We start from the raw sequence: 23,611 nt of genomic DNA on the forward strand, positions 1-23,611 counted from the left end.
AGCGTGCATTGGTCAAACTGTGTTGTGTCTATAAATGGAAAAGCTGCAGAACACATACCTTTGATAAATTCAATATCCATAATAACTGCATTTACTTTAAAGTCTATAATTTGACTTTTTATGCTTTATTTAGGCATTTTGTGTGCAATTGCTGAGAAATTTCTCTGAACTAAAAACAAAAACACACACACAAATTATTGTATTATTATATTATATTATTATTGTTTATTATTGTATGTTTGTTATCGCGTAAATTCCCAGAATTATAAACTAAGAAAAAATATGGGAAAAAATATCTATAATAGCTAACATTGTAGCATTTTTTATTATCTAATTATCCGTGTCTAATTATGACAATAAAAAATATTTGTAAAAACAATAGAAGGAAAAATTTCTACTGCGGAAACTTCCGTCCTTTTTTTAACCTTTTTTGCAAACAATAATAAAATGTAATTAAAAATAATACAGTCCACTAAAATTAGCGTTTACAGACGACATATTATTTCAACCTTGATAGTAAAATTAGTTAAGTTAGTTTTAAGGTAATTTTGTATAAATAGAGAACAATGTTCTAAATAAAACCAGTCATTTCAAAATAATCACTCGATGTACTTTAATAATTTAATAGCACAAACATAGATCAGCTGATTGTGTAAAAATAAGTCGGTCAGTATTTAAAAAGCATAATAAAATACAATAAAACAACTGCTGAATATATATGAACTAAACTCTTGCGTCGCTTTAAAACTAGTGTAGTTTCAACTATTTTCTGTGTAATATGTATGCTGAACAGATTTTCAAAATTTTTTTAATCAATCTGCTTAGCCAATAATCGTTGTCCAACACTGAATACTTTACTTGCAATATCTGTCAAAACAAATAATTTGGTTTTTTAGTGTAAAGATTTGTTGTGTACATTAATTATTTTAAATAAAATATTTGCAACAAAATAAAATGACACGGCATGCTAGAAATTGTACTGCTGGAGCGGTATACACGTATAACGAGAAAAAGCGAGACGCTGCAGACGGCGGGTATGGTACTAATCAAAAACGTTTGGGAAAAGATTCAGTCAAATCTTTCGATTGCTGCTCTTTGACGCTGCAACCATGCCGAAATCCTGTAGTTACAAAGGATGGTTATTTGTTTGATAAAGAAGCTATATTGCAATATATTATAACAAAAAAGAATGAATATAACCGTAAACTAAAAGAATATGAGCGTTTAAAACGCACTGAAGATGACAAAATTGCACAAGAACTGGGACGTCAGCAGCAACAATGTGTCGAGAAATTTGAAAATGCTTCAAAACCAATAGCAGATAAATTATTCGCAGACAAACCATCAACCTCGAAAAAATCAGGATACTCTGTTGGCGACAATTCAATTTCGAATATGGCGAATGGGCATGAAAAAAAATTACCAAGCTTCTGGATACCTTCTGAGTGCCCAAATGCTGGTTTAGCTAAAGCTACAAAACCAGATAGTACAATTTATTGCCCAATTTCACAAAAACAACTAAAAGTAAAAGATTTAATTGACATCAAATTTACGTTGTTGAAAGACGGTGATAATAGTCGTTCCCTGATTGCTAAGGAAGCTCGTTACATGTGTCCAGTGACACATGATATACTTAGCAATTCTGTTCCATGTGCAATTCTACGACCGACGTAAGTTTTACTTTTATTATAACCTAATTTTTGATATATTCAGATATTCATTCATTTTATTGCTATTGCATTTTAGTGGTGATGTCGTTACTATGGAATGCGTTGAGAAGTTAATAAAGAAAGACATGATACATCCATTAACAAATCAAAAACTGAAGGATAAGGACATAATACCATTACAAAGGGTAAAGTTTTTTTATCATTATTTATTTTTATACAATATTTTGCAATTATAAGTTATTGTATAAATGCATGTTTTTTTCTTCACAATGGTGTTTTTTGTAATGAAATTTATTTTAAGGGTGGCACCGGTTATGCGACAACAAATGACAATTTGGAAGGCAAAGAAAAGCGACCAATGTTACAAGTTTGAATTTATTTATGTCACTAAAAACCAATCTAAAAAAATTATTTTATTAACTTTATCTTACAGTCGAATTTATATACCTAAATAAAATTGCTATATAAAAATAAGTCTACATGTATACATATATATATATATATATACTAAAGAAGACTATACAATAAAGAAGACGTATTTATGTCATAAAAAAGTAGTTTTGAGTTTTCAACAATTCGGTCACTTAAACGCCTGTACATTGCAAGAGTACATACATAGTACACTATTCACAAAAAGTAAATCTTATGAAAACAATAGTTAAGAAGTTAGAAATGAAATATACTTATAAAACTAACAGCAGCAACTAATCCAGAATCACCATTTTTGGTATATGTTGTTGAACGAATTGTATTGTCGATGTTGATGTTGTTTCTTTAGATGTTCGTTGCACAACAGAGATATAAAATGAAATTTTAAATTATTGTATGGAATCGCTCAAATAAATCTAATATAAAGTAATTTTAAAGCATAATCGCCAAAAAAATTGCTGTAAGAAAATAATAAACGCAGTTTTAGAAATTTTATTAATATTTACTAATTTAATGAGCTATTTAGCTTCATAAGTATTAAACTATTTACATTTAACTTGAAATTGTAATAAATGATAACAAAATATGTAAATAATCGCGAGAAAATTAAAATATCGATAGTACTAAATTGCCTCACAAATTAAAATTCATACAAGTTTCTTAAAATTTTAAGTTTAAAGGCGAAATGTTAAAAGATAAAAACACGAAATATATTTCTTTTTTGTATTTCGTTTTAAAAACATATTTCCTGTACAATAAAAATTTCTATTTTAGAGTTAACATTTTACTTTTCACAGATTGTGGCACTGTTTTTTTTTGGATTAAAAATAAAATTATAAAACATTACGATTACATATATAAATTGTGTTTAAATATTCCAAATAAAATTAAATACAGTAAGATCCCGTTTAACGCGTAATGGGTGTAGGAGAAAATTGATAGACGATCGTTTAGGTATTAAATTTAATAATTATGTTTTTTTTTAATAATAATAAAACCAATAACAAAAACAATGTAAATTAATATATATAAAAGCAAATAAAATTCTAAGTCAGTCAGTCTGTTTCCAATTTTCTGCCTTTTTCTCAAGAAAGCATCTAATATAGTTTGCGTTTTCTTTTTTGCATTCTATTAGAAGTTGTTGATAAGTGGATAAAGCATCTATAACAGCCCGTCTTGATTTTGAACTCCTATCAAAATTTGTATCACTTTTAATAATTTGGTCCATAATTTCAATTCTAGTGGTCAAACTCCTTTTTACAAACGCCATCGAAATGTCTTTTTGCTCTTCTTCGCAATCACTACTATCAATATTTTTGTTTTCTTTTTGATCAGCTAATTCCTTGAGCTCATCATTAGAATGGTTAGCTGCTGTTTCTTGAACTATTTCTTCGACGTCTTTCACATTTACCTCATCTAAACCGGTTTGTTTTGCTAATTTCATTATTTTTTCCATTATTTCATACATATCAACAGAGTGTCCAATGTCTTCAGTCTTACTTAAATCTGATCAAATTTTCTTCCATACTTTTTTAAAAGATCTTTCTCATTCCAAGAAAGGTTTATGCTTTCTACAGCATTCATGATATTGTAGTTTTTCCAAAATTCTCTTATTGATTGCTTCTCTTCTTTATCTGTTTTTTCAAACATCTACTTAAATGTTCGGGTTGAAATAAAAGAGCGCTAAACCGAAACAGCGTTTACTGTACTTATATATACTTATAAAGTAATATATACGGTATCTTCTGTGATTTCCCCATATATGCTCGCACACTCCCTGCATATTATAATAAATAATATTATTAGTAGAGTCATTAGTTTTAGCGGATCATAATTTATGACTGAATCTTTTAATTAAATCAGATTGAAACCATATTTTTTATTTATATAGTTTTTAAGTTAATATTTTTTTTATTAACTACAAAAATTCAGAATTCTGCGAAATATTTCCTGCATCGGACTATGCACTGTTAAGTTGAATCGTATGGTAACGTTGGTGTTTGTGATCGACTTGATGAAATCGTTGCAGATATTAACGTTCTTTTATTTGGTCTGTTCATGATTTCTAATCTTTTTTCATTGATCGTCTGTTGAATATTTACAATTATAGCCCAAGCATCTAGTTCTGGGAATGTTTTTAACTGCTGTGCGGCACATTGCATATATAAATCAACTTCCGTACTATGATTTATTTGACTTCCTGCAGCATTGTCAGTCTGTGTAGAACTCGAATTTGTACAGACTATTTTTTGTTCTGACGATGTCGACGATAGCATAGTATCCAAAGTTTCATCATCGGTTTTAACACTGAATGTGCACAATTCCTAAATAATATTAAATAAATTTTAAATACAATTATATATATTATTTATTTAATAATTCAAATTTTATAATATTCTTTATTTAATATATATAGATGTATATGGGTATCGTACTTTAAAGAGGAATTATTAGAAGTTGTGATAAGTTAATTCAAATTTTATAATATTCTTTATTTAATATATATTGATGTATATGTAGATACATGGGTATCGCACTAAAAAGAGGAATTGTTAAAAGTTGTGATAAGATGAGCGGCTTTTTATGATAGGAGCACTCACTAATACTAAATTTAATTTTAAAATTACAAAGACTGTTATGTATACTTTTTTAAAAAGATTGTATTTGATAAATATTACGCAAAGTTAGACACATTTAAGCCAATATGTGCATACATTAACATAACTGACGTAAGTATAAATTAACTATGCACAGTTGGAGACTTGATTAAAATGAATATTGACTCTTGAAAGACGACCCTGACTTTCCTTTCTAGTTCTAGTTCTGGACACAACGTTTAGTCAAATGCGAATTTTCTGTTGGAAATATTTTCTAACTGTTGCTATTTTACTTTATCCCCCAAATACAAACTTTTTTTCTTAAGCAATTTCGATCTGTACTACCAAAGCCTCTTTTCATGATTGTGACAATTAATGCAAATTTGGCACAAAATGTTAACTTTCTTCTTCTTTAAATGTTAATTGAATGTTATACAATCATATGTTAGAAATAATGTTTTTGAAGTTCTCTCTGTCTCTAGCAGTATATACTAAGTCTATAGTCGTTCTTAACCCAGTCCAGTATCGGTCGTTCCTCAACCAAGACATTTGTTTTCTTACCATGCCGCGTTTTCTTTCGATTCTGCCTTCCACAATCAGTTGCAACAATTCGTATTTTGCACCTCGGATGATATGATCAAAATACCTCATTTTTCTTATTTTGATAATTTTAAGGAGTTCTCTATCTTTTCTTAATCTTGTTAGAAGTTCTTCATTTAAAACTTTGTCCGCTCAAGGAATCTTCAGAATACGTCTGTAACACCACATTTCAAACGATTCGATTTTGTTCATTGTTAGGATTTTTAAAGTCCAAGAAAATCTCTACTCTTCTCATCAACTTTTTCAACCGTTAACTTTGAACCTCATCTTTTTTTAAACTTGGTTCGCTTACCTTATTTTCCTCCAATAATAATGTTGGTATTGCTTCTGGGAATAATTTGTTTTTACCGAAATATTTAGATTCGAAATGTTTTTCACAAATAAAAGGACATCTAAGTTTTGCAATATGTTTTGATGAAAACTGACAGTTTGAAAGCCATTCATTGTATTTTTTGGATCCAACTCGAGGAAACCTAAAGAATCTTCCTGATTTTTCACAGCACGTCAATACACAACATTTTTTCTTAGATGCAGACATTTTTAAATTACTGTTTTTTCAGTAAAATCAAAAATATTTGATCAACTAATGTTTTTTTTTATAAAAAAAATTAACTAAATTTATATGCAGATGTTGAACGCCATACAAAACAAATATTCACTTCATGTCGCAATTTGGCAGCTCCATCGCCGTTCAATCTACGACTTATCATCATTCATATACCCAGTAGGAAAAGTGGTCTTCGATGACATTTAAGTTAATTTTATTACACTTATTGGTTTTTAGGTTTAATTTAATTTATTTTAAATATAAATAAATTCATAATTTATAGTAAAATTTATCATTTACTTTTAATGTAACTTTAAAACTTATAATTTAAACAATGTAAACAATTATTATATAATAATTATATATAAGTTAATGCCGGTGACACTTAATGTTACAAATACCTAATTAAGCTAAGGTTGTAGCGTCGACAACATAATTCAATTCATGCTAAATAGCATGCAGGTGCTACTATCATTGCCCTTACCTGTTGCAGATGCAACGTGCATCGCAGACGATCGCATTTCTCGTGGGAAACTACGTGAGCAACAGTTCCTGTTGATGCTGCATATTTTATTATTAAGTTAGACTATAAGAACCAATGTAAGATTTTATTCAATTCAGTTTTTTATCAATCTTAGAAATAAACGCTTCGGAGTAATCCGAAAGGAAAGAAATCGTAAGAACTCATTAATTTATATATATATATGTATATACAAATTTGGTTTAAAATTTAAAGAGCGTTAAACAAGAGAAGAGATAACAAAATGGATGAAAAAATTATATGAGCAGCTGCGCTAAGAGGGCACATATTTCAAACGAATACGTCCGCTATGCATGGTTTTCGAGACATGCACCAAAAGTCTTTAAAGACATTTGACTAATTTGTTCGAAATTGTCTTCGAAGGCCGTCATACATTTGGATCGATCGGTCTTCAGGTATGTATATATGTCTTTAAGACGTTTTCGGTGACGGTTCGACCCGTTTCCTAATGAGTATCTCGTAAACTGCAAAAATTTAAGCACAACAATTGACTGTGAACTACATATAACAACATTTATGGGGTTGCACACATTCAATCAATTCCAGCTGTTAAGACTTAGGGCTGTCGCTTTATCTGATTAATTGAATGGCAACTCTGCTAAAAATGATATAAGTTATTCAAATAAATAAATTAAAAGTTTCAAAAAAATCCCTTAACACACACTATACACATACTTTTATGGATACACATATATATACATTACAGTTATATACATTGCTCGCTCGAATATATAAACACTAGTTCACGTGCGTGCCGGATTACCCCAACACTTTTTTCTTTACAGAAAAAAGAAAATTCTTCTTTACTATGCCAAAAACTAAACAAAGCTGTAATCGTAAACAAAATTCTTATTTATGTTCGACTCTCATAAAGATCGTAATGTATGTGGACCGTATCTAGCTGGATAAGTAGTTTTTAAACAATTGCCTCCTCTTTTTTGAAAGGGAGACTGCCTTAATAGATTAAAAAATAATTGCGGCTACGCATTTTATTAAAGCAAAATATGAAAGAATTCAAAAAAAAACGTATACCAAAATTTAAACATAATACTAATACTTGAAAGCAAAAACAAAAATAGCTAGCGAGTTATTAAAAATATTGCCACACTTTTACTAAAAATTAAAGTGCTGCCAACGTATCATCGAATTTGACATTTACTCCAAATCAAGTCAAAATGAATGGAGGTAAACAAATAAATTTGTTAAAGTAAGTAGACGATATTTAACAATATGTAAAACAATTACAGGTAAACTAACTAGTGTAAAAAACTACTAATTTATAGAAAATTTAATTGAAGAAGTGCGGAAATGTAATTTCTTATATGACAAAGAACACCTGACTACAGAAACCTTAGTGTCCTCAGTATGCTACGAAACGGTGCTTGAGCGCTAAAATTAAACTGTGATGGTACGTTGAACTTTTATATATAAGTATTTGGAAAATACATTCTTTCTTTGTTTAAATGCAATTAGAACTGTAACAATGAGGTGGCGCAGCTTCACAGACGGCTATAGGCGCCACAAACAACAATTGCTGCGAACATCAGATATGTCGACCCTTCGTATTTATAAAAATGCTACCCAGCTACAGCATTTTTTGCGTACTTCTTTGAGTCAAAGCGGTTAAAACTGAATACTCATAGAGTTAAGATAAAATGCAGTGTGAAAACGTATAGACACAAATTGTGTTCGTATAAGTAGCAGGTTTCCCAATAATTTTAATATATCTTCTTAATTTATTGTGATTGGGTGCACTTGAAGGATGTTGAGAAGATCTCGATCCCGGGCGAAATATATCCTAACATCTAAGAGCAGATACTCTTTTGTTTAAATAACCTTGGCAGTATTGTATACCAAGAAGTTGGAGAAGTGTTTCCCAAATAGTCTGTATCCGTAGTTCACACAATGACGGAAAACTCTTCTTTCGAATGTCCAGATTAGTTTCAACTGATGGGTGCTAATTTCTGGCTATATGGCACAGGTGACGGAAAGAGGAAGCGAATGATTTGTTTATAGCATCATAGTAAAAGAGGAAGTCTCTCTTTTATTATCTAACTGATATATGATTTGTTACATTTAATACACTTTTAATTATTAATAAACTTATGAACTATAAACTATAACAATTTTTATACTTCTGTTTTAAATGAGCTGTTCGGGTTAATTCCACATAATGAATGTGCAGGTTACTATTGTCGCCAGCACATCCACCATATTTTCATATGACAAACATTAACATATTATGCATTTATGCTAAAATGTAAGTTATTTTTTCATAAAAAAGTTCATTTGATGGTTTAAAATAAATAAAGACAAGTGGACTAATTTATTTCAAATGTAATGACATCGTTCGCGTTGCTCCTGTACTCCCGCTTTACATTCGTAGTTATATTAACCCCTTAATTTTAGACAGTAATAACCATCTATCGAGCACACCCTCCCTTCTATCCATCACTTGTTTTAAATTTTATCTTAGATTTAATTATTATTTTTATGCTCTAGACCTCATTGATCGTCTGTTGGTTAATGGAAAAATGGATTTAATGGAAAAAAATTGGTAATAGGGTTATTTAGTAACTTGATAAAATAATAAAATCTTATTTGTTTTTATTTTTGTGGATAAGCAATTTTACTAAGTCAGCGAATTATCGACTCATTTAATAATGATTTGGTTTTACGTAAAATATCAGTTGATTTTTATTATAATAAATAATATTAATATAATATGATTTTTATTATAATAAATAATATTATAATAAAAATGTATATATTTAAATCAGCTGTAATTAATAATTAAAATAATATAAAAAATAAAAATTTTTGTTGTTGTAGTTCACTACTGTTCGAAAAAACCTCTCTAAAGAAATAAAGAATAAAGAAATGTTGATCGAAATAAAAAATTAAATGAAATAACTAGTTTTATATTTATTGTTTCCATTTTTTCAGCTGCTTTGGCATTTTCACTTTGCAACTTTACCGAGCAATTTTACTGATTACCCAGCAACGTCTCAATACCGCTAATGAAAAGGTAATATCTATTTGTCTAAAGCCATCTGATGTAGTGAACCGGCTTTATACTTGTAATTATTTAAGTGAAACTGTTCAAAAATTATTATAGACGTACCAATGTGCTAACAATCCTTTTTTCTCGCCTTAAAAAACTATCACATCTTGATGTAATTACCTATGGTTAACCGCGAAGTTTCGTATACATACAATGTATATATTTTTATAATTAAATGAAGTGAAATAATAGTACGTGATTCACTATTTTTGATATAGTGAATCCTTTCTTTCCACTTTCTTACGATGAGGAAGCCTACTCATTATCTCTTCCTTTCTGATCTTGATTACAGCAGGTTCGCATGCGATTATACTGAGTAATTCATTGACGAACATTTTATTTCTACCTTAAAGACTAAATAGACTTTTTCATATTAATTAATTAATCATTCACTAATTCATGTGTATAGAATGCAGTAGTCAGCGATTGTAGATACAGAATAGCCATAGTTAGTTTCATTTCACTTCTTTATCCTATAAAGCAGTGTATTGGATACATTCATTTGTAAATATTTACATATTTTACAATTTATACGGTTTATGCTATGTTAGCGAAGATATATAAGAAGCATTAGCTACTGTAGCCTACAACTACAGGTAAATCACGTGTTAACTAAATTCTTAACATACGTAAGCCATATAAAATCTTAATATATGTAAGATATATGCAGTTTAAAACGTGCCTCAATGCATTTACAAACAATTTGACAAACTTAACATATCCTCACTTCAATATCAATACTGTGACTATATAATTCACGTAATTTTACAGTTCAACGATCGTTTGACAAATTTATGCCGCACATTTGTAATGCTAATCTATGAACTAAACTTATACAATAAATTAAATGTATTTTACTACAACGACGTCAGAGCACAATATTCAAGTTTTATAAACCAAAAACTAAAGTATATATTTATTTTGAGTCATACAAAAATTTCCAAAGTCATGACCATTTTTCGAATTGAATTTATTTAAATTCTAGAATAATCAGTAGTAACAAATATTTTTATATTTAACTTTTCAACAAAATTAATTTTAAATGAATGTGAATTTATTTTGTTGCTAAAATAAACAAATAAAAAAAATTAAAATGCATTTTTAGTTGTTCAATCGCTAAAATCTCACAAAATGTCTTGAGTTTAATAAGCAAATCGATTATCAGGATGAAAAGCAAGCTTGTCTAGTGCAGGATTGCAAGCAAAATTAATCATTGGTGGTGGACCACACATCAGCACAATTGTAGAATCGCTAGCAGGAAACAGATTCTTGCTTATCATTTCCTCATTGACGAAACCAGTACTGTAAATCCAGTCTAAAAAAAAATAACAATTTGTAATTAATTAATTGATGAATAAAATTTTTTTCTTGTGGATTGAAAGAGTACCTCTACTCCACTTAGTACAGTGGCTTATAACAATAAAAAAAAATGTTAATTCAATTCATTTATAGTAAATAATCTAATAACTAAAACGCATGTCAATGTGATGACCTAAACGTTCAAGCCCTGGTATACAAGTATAATTCACCATGGGCGGAGGACCGCATAGTAGGCAAAGTGTATCTTTACTTGGAGGAAGTAAATGTGCACGCATCATATCATCATTAACGTAGCCTACATTATAAGACCACCCTTTTTACAGTTTTGTTAAAAAATATTTAAAATAAAATTTGATATAGTACATTGTTTCCAGATTATGCAGCACAGGATTAAAGATAAATTATTATAAGATATTGTTATATTGACTTCATCAGAAAAAAAAATAAATTAATAAATCTAACTAAAGATTATAAAATATAATATTTTCTATACATAATTATAGTTTAGGTAATTAATTAAAACAATAATCTTATTATTTAGAAATATAAAGAAAAATAAATAAAGCAAACGCCTCACCTTCAGAAGAAGCTTTGTCAATGGTGTACCAAACCCTAAACTGTTGACCATGCTTTTGTTCCAAGTCATCCAATTCTTTACGCAACAAAATATCTTCTTCACTCTGTAAACATTGTAAAAAAAATAAAGAAAATATATATTCTCAAAATAAGAACATTATAAATGTAAAAACTCACTTGATTAGCAAACAGCAATGCCAATTCAGTCTTGTCTTTTTCACTATTCTTGAGTATATCACGCACTAGTTGCAACATTGGCGTAATACCAGACCCTCCTGCAATCATGTTCACACGCGTCGCTGTAACAACCTTCGGTGGATCTTTTCGCAATTTTTTAATTGAAAATGAACCATTTCCTAGATACTGTAACCGACCCGATGGACCACGGAATGATATTTTGTCCCCAATTTTCATTTGTTCCAAATATTGTGACATTTTTCCACCAGCCGGGAATTTAGGATGTGTGTCTTTAAAGTACACCTTCACAACTAGATCAACAAAACCTTGATCATCGTCACATGAAACTGGAGTGTACGGGCGTATAACTAATTCATTGTCAATAGTTGCAATCAGATGAATATGCTGTCCAACGGGTAAACCAAGTATATGTTGGTTTGATGGTAAACCGAAGCGGAAGCGACGTGTATCATGACTGAGCACCTCTTTTTCGATTAGCGGCAATTGATATTTATCATTTGGATCAATTAATGTGCGCAAACGAGCCGTTCGGTTTGGTTCTGGACGTGCTTTAGTTGTGGATTTTTTATTCAGGAAATAATATAAAACAGCACCAGTTAAAACAACCGCCACTCCAACTGCGATAGGAATGAGCTATAATTGTTAGAAGAACAAAACCATTATTAGTAATTTTTTCAACGCTTTTTTTTTAATCATAAATAATAATATTCTTATATTAAGAAGAAAATAATGTTTTGTTTTACAAATACCTAAAAATGCTACCAACAAAACAAATGAGTATTGAATGATCTTATAGTGATCCATAATTATCTCGTTTACATAAGTTTTACAATTTGCTTCATTTACCTTTTAAATTGGCTCTTTAAATCAGGTTTAAGCTCGTGTGAACACTATTAAAGGAATTCAGTTTGAAAACACTTTTAGCTTACTAGACATAATTCTACGCTTTAAATGCCAGTTATTAGCAAAAAGTAACGCTAAAAGTAGCTTTAACTTGTGCACTTAAACATTCTTGACATGGATTTTAAAATCTAATTTAAAATTGATTTTAATATTTGTATTAACTTAACAACAAACAAGAATATACGCTATTTTTAACTGGTTTCAAAGTTCAAAGCAATTATAATTGCTTTTATTTTGCATAAGTTAACTTTAACAAAGTGCCCTAAGCTGTTTCAGTTATTATTTGCATTAACTTGCGTTTACACTAGCTAGAATTTGGTTCTCATACACTTTTATATTTCCCCTAAACATACAAATTTCACACAAAAATATAAAAATAGTACTTAAGTGCATACGGGAATAAAACTCTTGCCAAAGTCTAGCCAGTGTAGTTTGCTAACCACTGTGATCCTTTCGGTAATCCTCGAGATCTTAGTATGAACAACGCTAATCCGTGGACCATTATTTGAGTTCAAGTGGGTTTCGGGCACAAGACCGCCACTTAACCTAATTTAAACTAGTCAGTGTAAATGCGAATTACCCCAACTCAATTAGTAAATGTGTGTTACTGGCCGTCTACACTGGCTTAACTTTGACAAGATTTCTATGTGCGAATGTAAATACGTATAATTTTTTTTTTTAATTTCATCTGCAAATAAAAATTTGTTTATTTTTAGTTAAAAAGTGAAAGTGTATGCAAAATACTTTCTAAAGTCTAGGGATGCAGGGTTAGGTAGGTTACTCTCAGACGTTTCAGATTCACTTTACATTTGTTTTTGCAAACGCTTGGTGGGATTATATATAGGCCAATGTCTAGTTTCCTTTAATGCAACTTATTGGCATGTAGCCCTAACTTCGGAAATCATTTTCTTTTACTCCTCAGCTTAATATAATGACTTTTTTATTTGTTGAATTAATAATCGTTTTAATTCATATTGTTTCTAATTTTTTTGAGTTGTTACGTCGAAACTATTTAAAGTACAGTCAAACTTCCATAACTCAAAGTACCATTTTGCAAAGAAAAGGTTCGAGGTTGAAGTCTCCTTCAAAGCAGAGAATTTTTTTATATTTTTTTTTATTTTTTAAAACAATTAAAATTAAAGTTTAAGATATTTATTTATTTAAATTCAAATATAAAACTGAAATTAAAGTGAAATGAAACATTCAGAAATTAGGGTTTAGGATTTTAATTTTTTTTTCTTATTTTTAGCAAAAAAGATTCCAATTTATTCCAAGCCTTATAATGATAATCAGTTAGAGTATCATTTGTTTGTAAATAAATGTTCAGAATTTTTAATGAGTATTCTACTACATTCTTAGAAGACTGAAGAACAATTTCATTCACCGAACCCTCATCATCACTTTCCGTTGCGCTTAGATTCGCACCCACTATAATGGGATAGATCTATAATGCTCAATAATATCATCTGTAGGAAAGCTTGAAATTTGAAATTTCACGGTCAGGTCAAGCTCAATATAATATAATGGTTAAGAGTAGCATTGGAAGTTATTTTACTTATTTTAAATCACACAGTTAGCGACTGGCATTTGCACAAAAAAGCAACATAAGAAAGAAAAGTAAACATTTGGTTTGAAAAAAGGGACTTTCCCTAACACCAAACACTTTCCCATAGTCCCATAGGCACGTGACAATATTTTTGTTCGAGTTATAGAAAAAATCGAGTTATAGAAGTTGAAGTTATGGAAGCAGAATTGTATGTAATAGAAATTTGATTGCATAGCCGATTTATAGAATTTAAATATGGAATTTCTGTATAGAACTTAAACTTTTATTTCGAGCATACTCGATACTGAAAATAATGCTGTGTGCCGTGTGCGACGTCGAGTAAATTGAGGTAAAGTAAATTGAAATTTCCTAGGGATTTTTTATACTGCACTATGTAAATATTTATTTATTTATTTATTGCACTTATTTATTATTTTTAGTTAAAATAGTTCAAATTTATTTATTTATTTATTAAACATCTTATAAAATTTTCACAATCCTAATACCTAATTTACCCTACCCTACCGAAATTCTTGTAAATATCCCTCAATTCCCTCAATTTACCATCAATTTACTTGAACTCGCAAACGACAGAAATAAAAGTTAATGTATTTAATGTATTTAAGCACACATTCGAATTAATTTATCAAGAGTTATTTTTGTATATAATTTTATCGGTCTTCCTAATTAATATGAAATCTTATAACTGAAACTTTTTTTAAATTATCTGAAAAACGATTACTAAACTAATTTTCAAATTTAAGCTTTGACCTAAATATGTACACTCTGGTCACCTTAGAATTTTAAGCTACGAAACTGAATTAGATCATTATGGACTATTTCAAAACACATAATTACATTGAAATTGTTAATTAACTTAGAAATTTTTCTTATTTATATTACATCAATAATTAATTCATGAGTTTGCAAATTCTTTTCCAAACCAACATAAAAATAAACAAAATGAAAAATGTTATTTCTGTCTTTCTAACGTTAATCAGCAGATTTGTCAGTCTGTTAACAGATAGATAACTTATTAAAATATTTTTTAAAAAATAAAAATATTAACTTAATACGCATATTGCATAACGCAAACACAAACGCAAACCACGTTGATAGCCATGACCTCGAAATGCACATATTTATTGTAACGAAATTAATTAATCACTTTTTTTTTAATGTGGATTTAACCCTAAAATTAATGCAAAACAAAGTGACACACAAATCACTCAGAATATGACATTACATCAATGACGTCACATTCACCCAATTATTAGCATAACAAAAACAACACCAAAAGAAAATAAAAACGCCGACAAAGAAATAATTCAAACAGCTTGTCGCCAAAAAGAAAAATGCAAATAAAAAAGAAAAGAAATGCAAATAAAAAACACAATTCACTCACTTGATCTAAATCCAACATTTTTTTATTGAATTTTAATTTTCTTTATTTTTGAATTAAGTTTCAAACAAATTTCACTTGTTCAACTTTAAATAATTATAAATAATTTATGAACAACGCGTGCCGCTCGGCAGTCAAAGTTAAAATAAAAATCAGTAGAATTACATTAGAACAGCAATGGGCGAAATATTTTGATTTGTAATCTAAAGCTAACAAGTGTGGATGAGTAGTTAGAAATATAAGCAAAGCAAAGCAAGTAAGAAGCCGAAGCTTTCATGTCGTTTTCAACTGATAACCAAGAGCAGCTACTCTGTTTGGAGTACAAGTTTATTGAGAGCTCATATGTGCAAGTAAGAGAGCAAAGGTCGCATGTGATGATTTGTTGCTTGCTCTCTTTTGATAAGGTGCTTGATTAAATAAAAAAAAAAAACAATATAAATATGGTAATATTACACTTGAAAAATAAATACAAAAACAACACGTAAAACTGGTTATTAAGGAATTTTTTTTAATTTATTAAAATAATTTTATAATTTAATACAAAACAAAATTATATATGTTATATATATTATTTTTACTAAAATATAAATGCTTATAAATAAACATAACAAAGATAAATATAAAGGAGTATATATAAGGTGACCATACGTCCTATTTCTACACAAAATGTAAAAACTGACCCGTTTTGAGACAAAAAAAAACCAATGGTCACATTTACTATATACAAAAATATATACACTAGAACACCGCTTATCTGGACCCATTAAAATTGGGGCCAAACCAAAGAACTGAGACATTCGGATTGCGGTAGTCTATTAAAAATCCAAAAAATTCTTATATATGTTTATATTATTAAGAAAAACTTAATAAAAACTAAAGAACAATCTATTGCTTATTAAATCCATACATTATATGACAGATTTGATGATAAGTTGTGATAAGATGATAAATGATAAAGCATATATTCAAATAGCAAGCATAGGCAAATAACTATTGCAAGGGTGTATCCACATCATCTATAAACATAATATATTTAGTGAAAGAAAGAGCAGACATTGAATGATCGCGAATGATCGCGAAATCAGAAAATCAGTGATCGTTTCAAACTACAAGGTATATAAGTAGGATAATATAACATAAAAGAATATGCATTATGAAAAGTGCTAAATTCTTTCTTAAGATCGAATGCAGAAAAATGTTGCTGAAGATTACATTTAAAGAATATACTAAATTGCAAAAAATCAATTAATACGTTTTAAATATAGTAAGCTCAGTTGGAGCTACAGAACAGTCATCATACTTGTAGAAATAAAAAGAAAATTATAGATATATTATATTATATTATATTATATTATATTATATTATATTATATAAATATATTATAGCCGTGTTTTATTTTAAGCACATATGTATGTATAACATATGCATCAATACTAAAAAAATTTTACTTTAACATATGCCTTGTTTTCACTATGTCATTTTAAATGACAATTATAATTAACTGGTGTGTCAAGTGCGTTTACATTACATGACAAGAATGCGAATATGACATCATATGACTACCCGTTTTCATTATACTGACAATATTTGATATTGAATATGACAGTGAAAATGAGGCATTACTTTGTAGAACAATATGACAAGCCTTGCATGTCAATATTATAAAATATATATATTTCTAAAAAGTCCTAATGACAATCCAATCTCTTTTTATACACATATGTGATTGAGTGCCGCCTACCTAAGACACCTTAGGGCAAACGTAGATATCGTGTTATATTGTAATAATGCGACCAAACTGATGTCAAATTCCAAACCATTTTAAAGATACAAAGTCAACCATGCAACATAGCTGGTAAGGTAAACAATAAGCAGCAAATATATATATAGAACATAATTCTGTTTTATGTTCCACCCATATACTATATTCTGTAAAACAAGTGAATTGAGAAAACGTTCAGATTCTGATAGAAACTATATTAACATATAGGAACGAAAAAAGGAGGCTAATAACAGATGTTATTAATTAATAATTTTAAGAGTAGAATATTCATTATACAGTCGAATAACATAATGAATGTGGATGGTAGATAGTACTGTTAAAGATAAGATCAGTTGTGAAGTCTAAAATCAACGGAAAGGCTTAATTTAATAATATTTAAAGACGCATCCACATGTTTCTGTCATTTAATTCCTTTTATCTGTTTTTCAAATTCCACGGTTTACTACAACAATAACAATGATATTTAAACATAACTAATATTTAATTCAGGAGTACAATAGTGGTGTTAGAGATTATGGACGGCTTCATAGTTGCGCTTCATAAAAACGTCAATTAAAACAACGATACCGCTTATAACGGAAAGAAATCATTTCATATAATGATTTTGAATTGTATATTTTTATGTGATTATATATTATTTATATAATTTTGTATAATCTAATTTAATTATACATAATTGATAATACATGCATAATAACACAATGGTTCTACGAGTGTTGAATGTAGAAGGGATTTTACAGATAACAGTCTATTTTAGCTAAGTGTGCGTCGACTGTCAGCTTAGGAAGTTCGTAGTCACGTTAACCTAACTACCTACTGATCAAATCAATTTATGATTGATAGATTGGCAGGTAATTTGACAATATATTCATCCACTCCTGAACTAAATAGTAATTATGTTTAAATATCATTGTTGTTGCTGTCGTAAACCGTGGGATTTGAAAAGCAGATCAAACGAATTAAATGACAAAAACATTTGGATGGGTAGTGGTTGTGTGAGAGGGAAGGGGATTATTAGGTATGACATCAGTAGGTACATGGTGTCAATATCATTAAATTAAGCCTTTCCGTTGATTTTGGACTTCACATCTGATCTTATCTTTAACCCTCTAAATTCATTGTATTATCCGGCTGTATAATGAATAAGAAATAATCGGTTTTAAAATTTTCTTTTTCTAACTTTGGGAAATGAAGAAGGGCCTTGAAAAGCTGATGTTGCCAACGTCCTTAGTTGGTCTATCGCCTCCAACATAGTAGTAAAATATTCTAAGATTTAAAATTATTGAAACATTTATTTTTTATTCGTTTATTTGGGAATAAATAAATTAATCAATAAATAAATAATCGTTTTTGATTAACAGTTGATTGTGAAAATAAAATTGCATAATTGCTCCCATTTCCATAAAGCAGGCCACCTACCATTTCTCATAATACCAAAGTCAATAAATTCCAATTGCTTGAAGCTAATAAATTTCTCTGATAAACTCTTGGATTATTCTTAGCACTAACAGGTGCCTTCAGTCCCGTCTGTGATGTCATAATCAAATATGCAAAGTGATTTCTAATGAAACACCATTAAAAATTTATTTTTAGCGCATACAAAAGAATAGAGAGAAATATTAAATATTCATTTAAATAAAGAAAAGAATTCTTTCTGTTCATAAAATGAGGAAATACATTCCGTAACTTACGTGTGTGTTTGCGGTGTAAACTGGACGAGCCATGGCTCTTAGGTATGGCGAGATGTGACGAAAGTGGAGGAAATTATTAATTGAAGTTCTATCGGAAAACGTATACTTAATGGAAAATCAATTATTTTTTTCTTTAAGCACTGCACACAAAAAAAATTAAATTATGTAATTTTCTCAAACTAATATTTGTAAGAGGAAATTATTTATTTTTTTTTTAATTTTTTTATTTTTTTTATTATAGTGTGCCTTACACACAACACTTTTTAATTTACAATAATTAATAAATTATATTAAACTTATGCACTCATTTTTAATTGATTATTAATGGAATTTTTTCTATTCTATTCGTGGGTACTCAACATTCCACTCACTCAACATTCCACAGCAAAATTGAATATGATTTTCAGGAAAATCACCTCGCAGTTTTCTCTGCTTCTGTTGCTGTCGTTGATGACGTAGTTGCTTCTATTCTTTGCAGAAGATTACGTAAAGCAGAAAAGTGCCAATATGAATAATTTGGCGGCAACCGGCGTAAATTTACAATTACTTTGTTATACAAAATACTTAATAATAAAAAGGAATGTTAATACTGGAATGCAAAAAAAAAAAATATTTATATTTTTTTAATAGAAATTATCAACATGAATGAATCTCCACAAAAAACCGGTTTCAACTAAATTTATATTGAAAACATTATCAAAATATAAAGACACTTTTTTATTGCAATTCTGTTTTGAAATTATATCATTTTTATTTTTCAAAATTCAATCATATTTTAGTAAACAAACTTGTTTATTTTTATAAGTGACGCAATGATATCTTTAGCAAATGTTATCGCCTATAATAAAAATATTTAGAAATAAAATCTTTTTTAAAAATTTATTTTAATCAAATATGAATGCATCTTTATAAAACATAATTTAATATAACATAAAATAATTACTTATTAATTTCAAATCACATAAAACAATCACGAGCCACACATTTGCATATAAATGAAAATTACTAAAAGTCGTTTGGGTAAGCTTTTGTTTTTGGCCAATTTCTTTTCTTACCTTTTCTTATAAAAGAGAGTTGCCATCACATATGTTTTGTTCTTTAAAAGTTTTAGTTATAGCATTGACAGATAGGAACATAAAATATCATTAAGGCCGTGTGCGAGGTCGAGTAAATTGATAGTAAATTGAGGGAAATAGTAGATTATGTCGGTATGGCAGCGAATCTTGGTATTTACCAGAATTTCGAGTAGAGTAAATCAAATAAAAATTAGGTAAATTACCCATTGTAAAAATTTTATAAGATATAAAATAAAATAAAATCTCACCCATGCGACTAGTGGAGTAACATTATTATTTCAGTATTACGTTCCGAGATTAGGTTCTATACATAAGAAACAACAAATCATGCAACAAATAATGCCTCTACAAACAGAAGAGTATTGAAATTTAACAGTTAAAAAATAAAAATATAATTAATTAATTCAATTATTCTACAGCTGGTTGATGATTTCGTTTTAATATAAACATAGCAAATAAATTTGTTAATAAAAAAAAAAAACTTTCATAGCAATATAGCAAAATTCCAGAAAAATTAGCGAACATAAAAAAATCAGGTACGACTTTAGATCAGTTGGTTAAGGTGCGCTGATTCTGCGTTTCACTTTTGGTAGGACCAAAAGAGCTCGATTCCTGGTACTTGCAGTCTCAAAAATAATTATTTACGAATAATTAAATACAAAAACTATTTCCAAGACCACTGATGATGAGTATTTGCCAATACTCGAAACAGCTGTATGGTCAGCCAAAAATTCATTTAATTAAAAATAATATAAAAAATAAAATTTTTGTTGTTGTAGTTCACTACTACTCGAAAAAACCTTTTTATAAAATATTTAATAAATAAATAAAATAAATAAATTTGAAAACTAACCAATAATAATAAATAAATACAATAAATAAATATTTATATAACTGTAGTGCAAAAAATCCCTAAGAAATTTCAATTTAATTTACCTCAATTTACTCGAACTCGCATACGGCCTAAGTACGCATACATGATCATTTTAAAAATACTTACAAACGGTGCTAATTATAATTACGAATGAGGTGTACAATAATAATTTGTTTGTTCTGTCCTTTCAATGCATTCATCTAAAATCAAAAGAAATAAATAAGCCAGTTCTAAAATAAAAAACATGCTAATTACACACAATAATAATAGTTACATATATTGATGGCTACATAATTTAAAATAATTTTTTACTTTTCTAAAATCAAATATTTAATTGCCGTTTATTATAATTTTTATATTATTTAAAAAAGCAGCATTGTCGTTAGTGAAACCCTAATAGCACATTCACATAGTCTCATTTAGGCGATTTGCTCATTATAGCCACTAATGAAGGTGATTTATCATACAAAAATCTTTTATATAAATGAGCTCATAATCAATAAATTAGCTCATTTAAAGCATATGAAACATATTTCAAATTTTGGTAATTTCCCTTGTAACAAATTTATTTTTAAGGATCACATTCGACATTTTTCGCCTCAAATCAGTTGATTTATTTGTAATCAGTTTATAATGTAACTTATTCTCATTAGCGGTTTTATTGAGTATAACAGCCATAATGAGACAAGTGGAAGTATGGTATAACTGAAACAGTAATAATAATTGCATCATGCTTAAATCAGTTACAGTTAGAAAATATAATATTATAAATATGTAATATGAAAGTGGAATATGCAAAATAATTTTTACTACACCCAATAATATCAAAATAATATAAGAGGCTTGAAAATATGAGCCTGACAAAATTATAAAAAAATAGAACAGCTACAACATTATATATAGTTCGCCTGGAAGATGTAGAAAGAGCCATTGCATCAACTCTACTCATATCTCAATTGGACTCTTATCCTACAAAGTATATAAATTGTTTTCTCAGAGAAGAATTTTTAACTTGAGCTTTATTTATTTTTACTTGAAAAGTATGGAAACAAACCTTTTCTTCACCAAATACAAAAACTTATTTATATAAAGCAGCTTTAATACATTGCTTAAATTTATGCAGTTTAACCGTTTTAAGAAGTAATAAAAAGTTTCGCAACACCTTATCGTGTACTATTGTAAACAAATGTATTTCCCTGTCGCCACCTAGTTGTCAAATTTTTGTATAATAATTTTGACAATTGTACAAAAAAAAAGAAATAAATCGCAACTGACTTTAGAAAAAACGTATGTTCCTTCTTTCGTGACAAGACCGTCGTAGAAGACAGTAATGGCGTAAGTGTCCTAAAAGTTTTAATTTTAATCTTTAAAAATCTTTGAGATCTTTGAATATTTATTAATGTGGAGCTATTTTTATTTATTTAAAACTAATTTAGAACAGAATGCGCAATCAATAAACCAGCTGTATGGATCTTTCAATATCTATATTGGTTTGGAAATGATTGCCAAATTAAAATGAAAAGTTGTGGTAAAAAAAAGCGATATAGAATATAAAATATATAGTTTTAGCATGATTTTTGTACATTTTCTTTAAAAACAAAACAATTTAAAATTTCTTTAGAAAGAAATACTAATTTTTCTTTTATATTTTCAGATCAAAAGTATCGCGTGATACGCTCTATGAAAGCGTAAATTCGCTTTTGGAATTCTCCCAAAAGAAGAAGCGGGGCTTCTTGGAGACAGTTGAATTACAAATTGGCCTCAAGAATTACGATCCTCAGAAGGACAAGCGTTTCTCCGGCACAGTCAAGTACGTTGAATACCTGAGATAATATGACCAGCAGTAAAATGTTTGGAGTATTTCTCAGGAAGTCAGTTGTAAAATTTACCTCTGACGGACCTGCACTCAGGGTCTTAAAAACAAATTGAGTAGGTCGCAATATTGCTCATTACAAGTGATATTAAGACTGCCTAGTTAAGTTTTTCTTATAAAAAACAAACGCTGCCTCTATTGATGGCTGTGTAAGTTTTAAGAGATTATAGTTAATTCATGATTTAATTATTGATTTATGTATAAAATGATGTGATATATTTTGCATGTATTACCTGAATACTTATGTGGAAGAATTTTACTGATTACATCAATAATTATCTAGTTATCTTTCGCAAGTGATTATTATTTTTATCTAATTTTATATTAATATTAATTTTAGGTTGAAGCATATCCCCCGTCCAAAAATGAAGGTGTGCATCCTTGGCGATCAACAGCATTGTGATGAAGCTAAAGTCAATAATGTTGAATGCATGGACGCCGAAGCTTTAAAGAAACTTAACAAGAACAAGAAATTGGTCAAGAAACTAGCCAAATCTTATGATGCCTTCTTAGCTTCAGAATCTTTGATTAAACAAATCCCACGTTTATTGGGTCCAGGTTTGAACAAAGCCGGCAAGTTCCCTGGTTTGTTATCCCATCAAGAGTCTATGATGGCCAAAATTGAAGAAGTTAAATCAACTATCAAATTCCAAATGAAGAAAGTCTTATGTTTGTCCGTAGCCGTTGGTCATGTCAACATGAAACCCGATGAATTGGTACAAAATATTCATTTATCTATCAATTTCTTGGTATCACTTTTGAAGAAGAACTGGCAAAACGTGCGTTCATTGCACATTAAGTCATCCATGGGTCCACCACAACGTCTATACTAAAATATGTATGAAGTGTATGTAGCCCAAAAATGCAAATTGAAAATAAATTGTTTTTTACGTTTTAATATGTAAATATTATGTTTTATTT

General features: G+C 28.8%; 4 protein-coding genes and 1 long non-coding RNA gene across 10 annotated transcripts; 3 read left to right on the forward strand and 2 right to left on the reverse strand.

Moving 5' to 3' along the window:
- Positions 1–883: 883 nt before the first annotated feature.
- On the forward strand, positions 884–2,501 carry LOC119668469 (nitric oxide synthase-interacting protein homolog). The gene is made up of 3 exons (XM_038077979.1): positions 884–1,670; positions 1,747–1,855; positions 1,972–2,501. The coding sequence occupies exons 1-3, from the start codon at positions 955–957 to the stop codon at positions 2,041–2,043; spliced, it is 897 nt and encodes a 298-aa protein (XP_037933907.1). The 5' UTR covers positions 884–954; the 3' UTR covers positions 2,044–2,501.
- A 314-nt stretch (positions 2,502–2,815) lies between these two features.
- Positions 2,816–5,866, reverse strand: LOC119668470. Of its 2 annotated transcripts, none has more exons than XM_038077980.1 (2): positions 5,589–5,866; positions 2,816–4,423 (listed from the first exon to the last, which is right to left on the reverse strand). In XM_038077980.1, exons 1-2 carry the CDS (start codon positions 5,832–5,834, stop codon positions 4,070–4,072), a joined length of 600 nt encoding a protein of 199 aa, XP_037933908.1. In that variant the 5' UTR covers positions 5,835–5,866; the 3' UTR covers positions 2,816–4,069. The 2 variants fall into 2 exon arrangements, with proteins under 2 accessions (XP_037933908.1, XP_037933909.1); XM_038077981.1 differs by having other exon boundaries at positions 5,258–5,866.
- Positions 5,867–7,553: 1,687 nt separating this feature from the next.
- LOC119672279 lies at positions 7,554–8,475 on the forward strand. The gene is made up of 3 exons (XR_005251876.1): positions 7,554–7,591; positions 7,668–7,792; positions 7,858–8,475. It is a non-coding gene; the product is annotated as an uncharacterized LOC119672279 (long non-coding RNA).
- A 2,114-nt stretch (positions 8,476–10,589) lies between these two features.
- Positions 10,590–19,892, reverse strand: LOC119669726 (NADH-cytochrome b5 reductase 3). Of its 5 annotated transcripts, XR_005251631.1 has the most exons (6): positions 19,811–19,892; positions 18,868–19,007; positions 11,522–12,175; positions 11,346–11,448; positions 10,836–11,081; positions 10,674–10,763 (listed from the first exon to the last, which is right to left on the reverse strand). XR_005251631.1 is itself a non-coding variant. In XM_038079730.1 (5 exons), exons 2-5 carry the CDS (start codon positions 18,898–18,900, stop codon positions 10,591–10,593), a joined length of 963 nt encoding a protein of 320 aa, XP_037935658.1. In that variant the 5' UTR covers positions 18,901–19,007; positions 19,811–19,885; the 3' UTR covers position 10,590. The 5 variants fall into 5 exon arrangements, 4 of the variants coding, with proteins under 4 accessions (XP_037935658.1, XP_037935660.1, XP_037935659.1 ...); XM_038079730.1 differs by lacking the exon at positions 10,836–11,081 and having other exon boundaries at positions 10,590–10,763; positions 19,811–19,885; XM_038079732.1 differs by lacking the exon at positions 10,836–11,081 and having other exon boundaries at positions 10,590–10,763; positions 18,868–18,955; positions 19,811–19,830.
- A 2,173-nt stretch (positions 19,893–22,065) lies between these two features.
- LOC119668154 (60S ribosomal protein L10a-2) lies at positions 22,066–23,596 on the forward strand. The gene is made up of 3 exons (XM_038077573.1): positions 22,066–22,152; positions 22,472–22,627; positions 23,031–23,596. The coding sequence occupies exons 1-3, from the start codon at positions 22,148–22,150 to the stop codon at positions 23,521–23,523; spliced, it is 654 nt and encodes a 217-aa protein (XP_037933501.1). The 5' UTR covers positions 22,066–22,147; the 3' UTR covers positions 23,524–23,596.
- The last annotated feature ends 15 nt before the right edge of the window (positions 23,597–23,611 follow it).

This window comes from Teleopsis dalmanni, chromosome 1 (assembly GCF_002237135.1).
Source record: "Teleopsis dalmanni isolate 2A chromosome 1, ASM223713v2, whole genome shotgun sequence".
In the NCBI taxonomy this organism is placed as follows: domain Eukaryota; kingdom Metazoa; phylum Arthropoda; class Insecta; order Diptera; family Diopsidae; genus Teleopsis; species Teleopsis dalmanni.

Excerpts from the sequence above, each read along its gene's own strand:
- LOC119668154 (XM_038077573.1), top strand. Across the intron at positions 22,628-23,030 it reads CGTTTCTCCGGCACAGTCAA|GTTGAAGCATATCCCCCGTC; the intron begins GTACGTTGAATA and ends TATTAATTTTAG.
- LOC119669726 (XM_038079730.1), bottom strand. The coding sequence starts at position 18,900 with ATGGCTCGTCCAGTTTACACCGCAAACACACAC. Across the intron at positions 12,176-18,867 it reads TTTACACCGCAAACACACAC|CTCATTCCTATCGCAGTTGG; the intron begins GTAAGTTACGGA and ends TAACAATTATAG. Across the intron at positions 10,764-11,345 it reads TGACAAAGCTTCTTCTGAAG|ACTGGATTTACAGTACTGGT; the intron begins GTGAGGCGTTTG and ends ATTTTTTTTTAG.
- LOC119668469 (XM_038077979.1), top strand. The coding sequence starts at position 955 with ATGACACGGCATGCTAGAAATTGTACTGCTGGAGCGGTATACACGTAT. Across the intron at positions 1,671-1,746 it reads TGTGCAATTCTACGACCGAC|TGGTGATGTCGTTACTATGG; the intron begins GTAAGTTTTACT and ends ATTGCATTTTAG. Across the intron at positions 1,856-1,971 it reads ACATAATACCATTACAAAGG|GGTGGCACCGGTTATGCGAC; the intron begins GTAAAGTTTTTT and ends ATTTATTTTAAG.
- LOC119668470 (XM_038077980.1), bottom strand. The coding sequence starts at position 5,834 with ATGTCTGCATCTAAGAAAAAATGTTGTGTATTGACGTGCTGTGAAAAA. Across the intron at positions 4,424-5,588 it reads TATTATTGGAGGAAAATAAG|GAATTGTGCACATTCAGTGT; the intron begins GTAAGCGAACCA and ends AATATTATTTAG.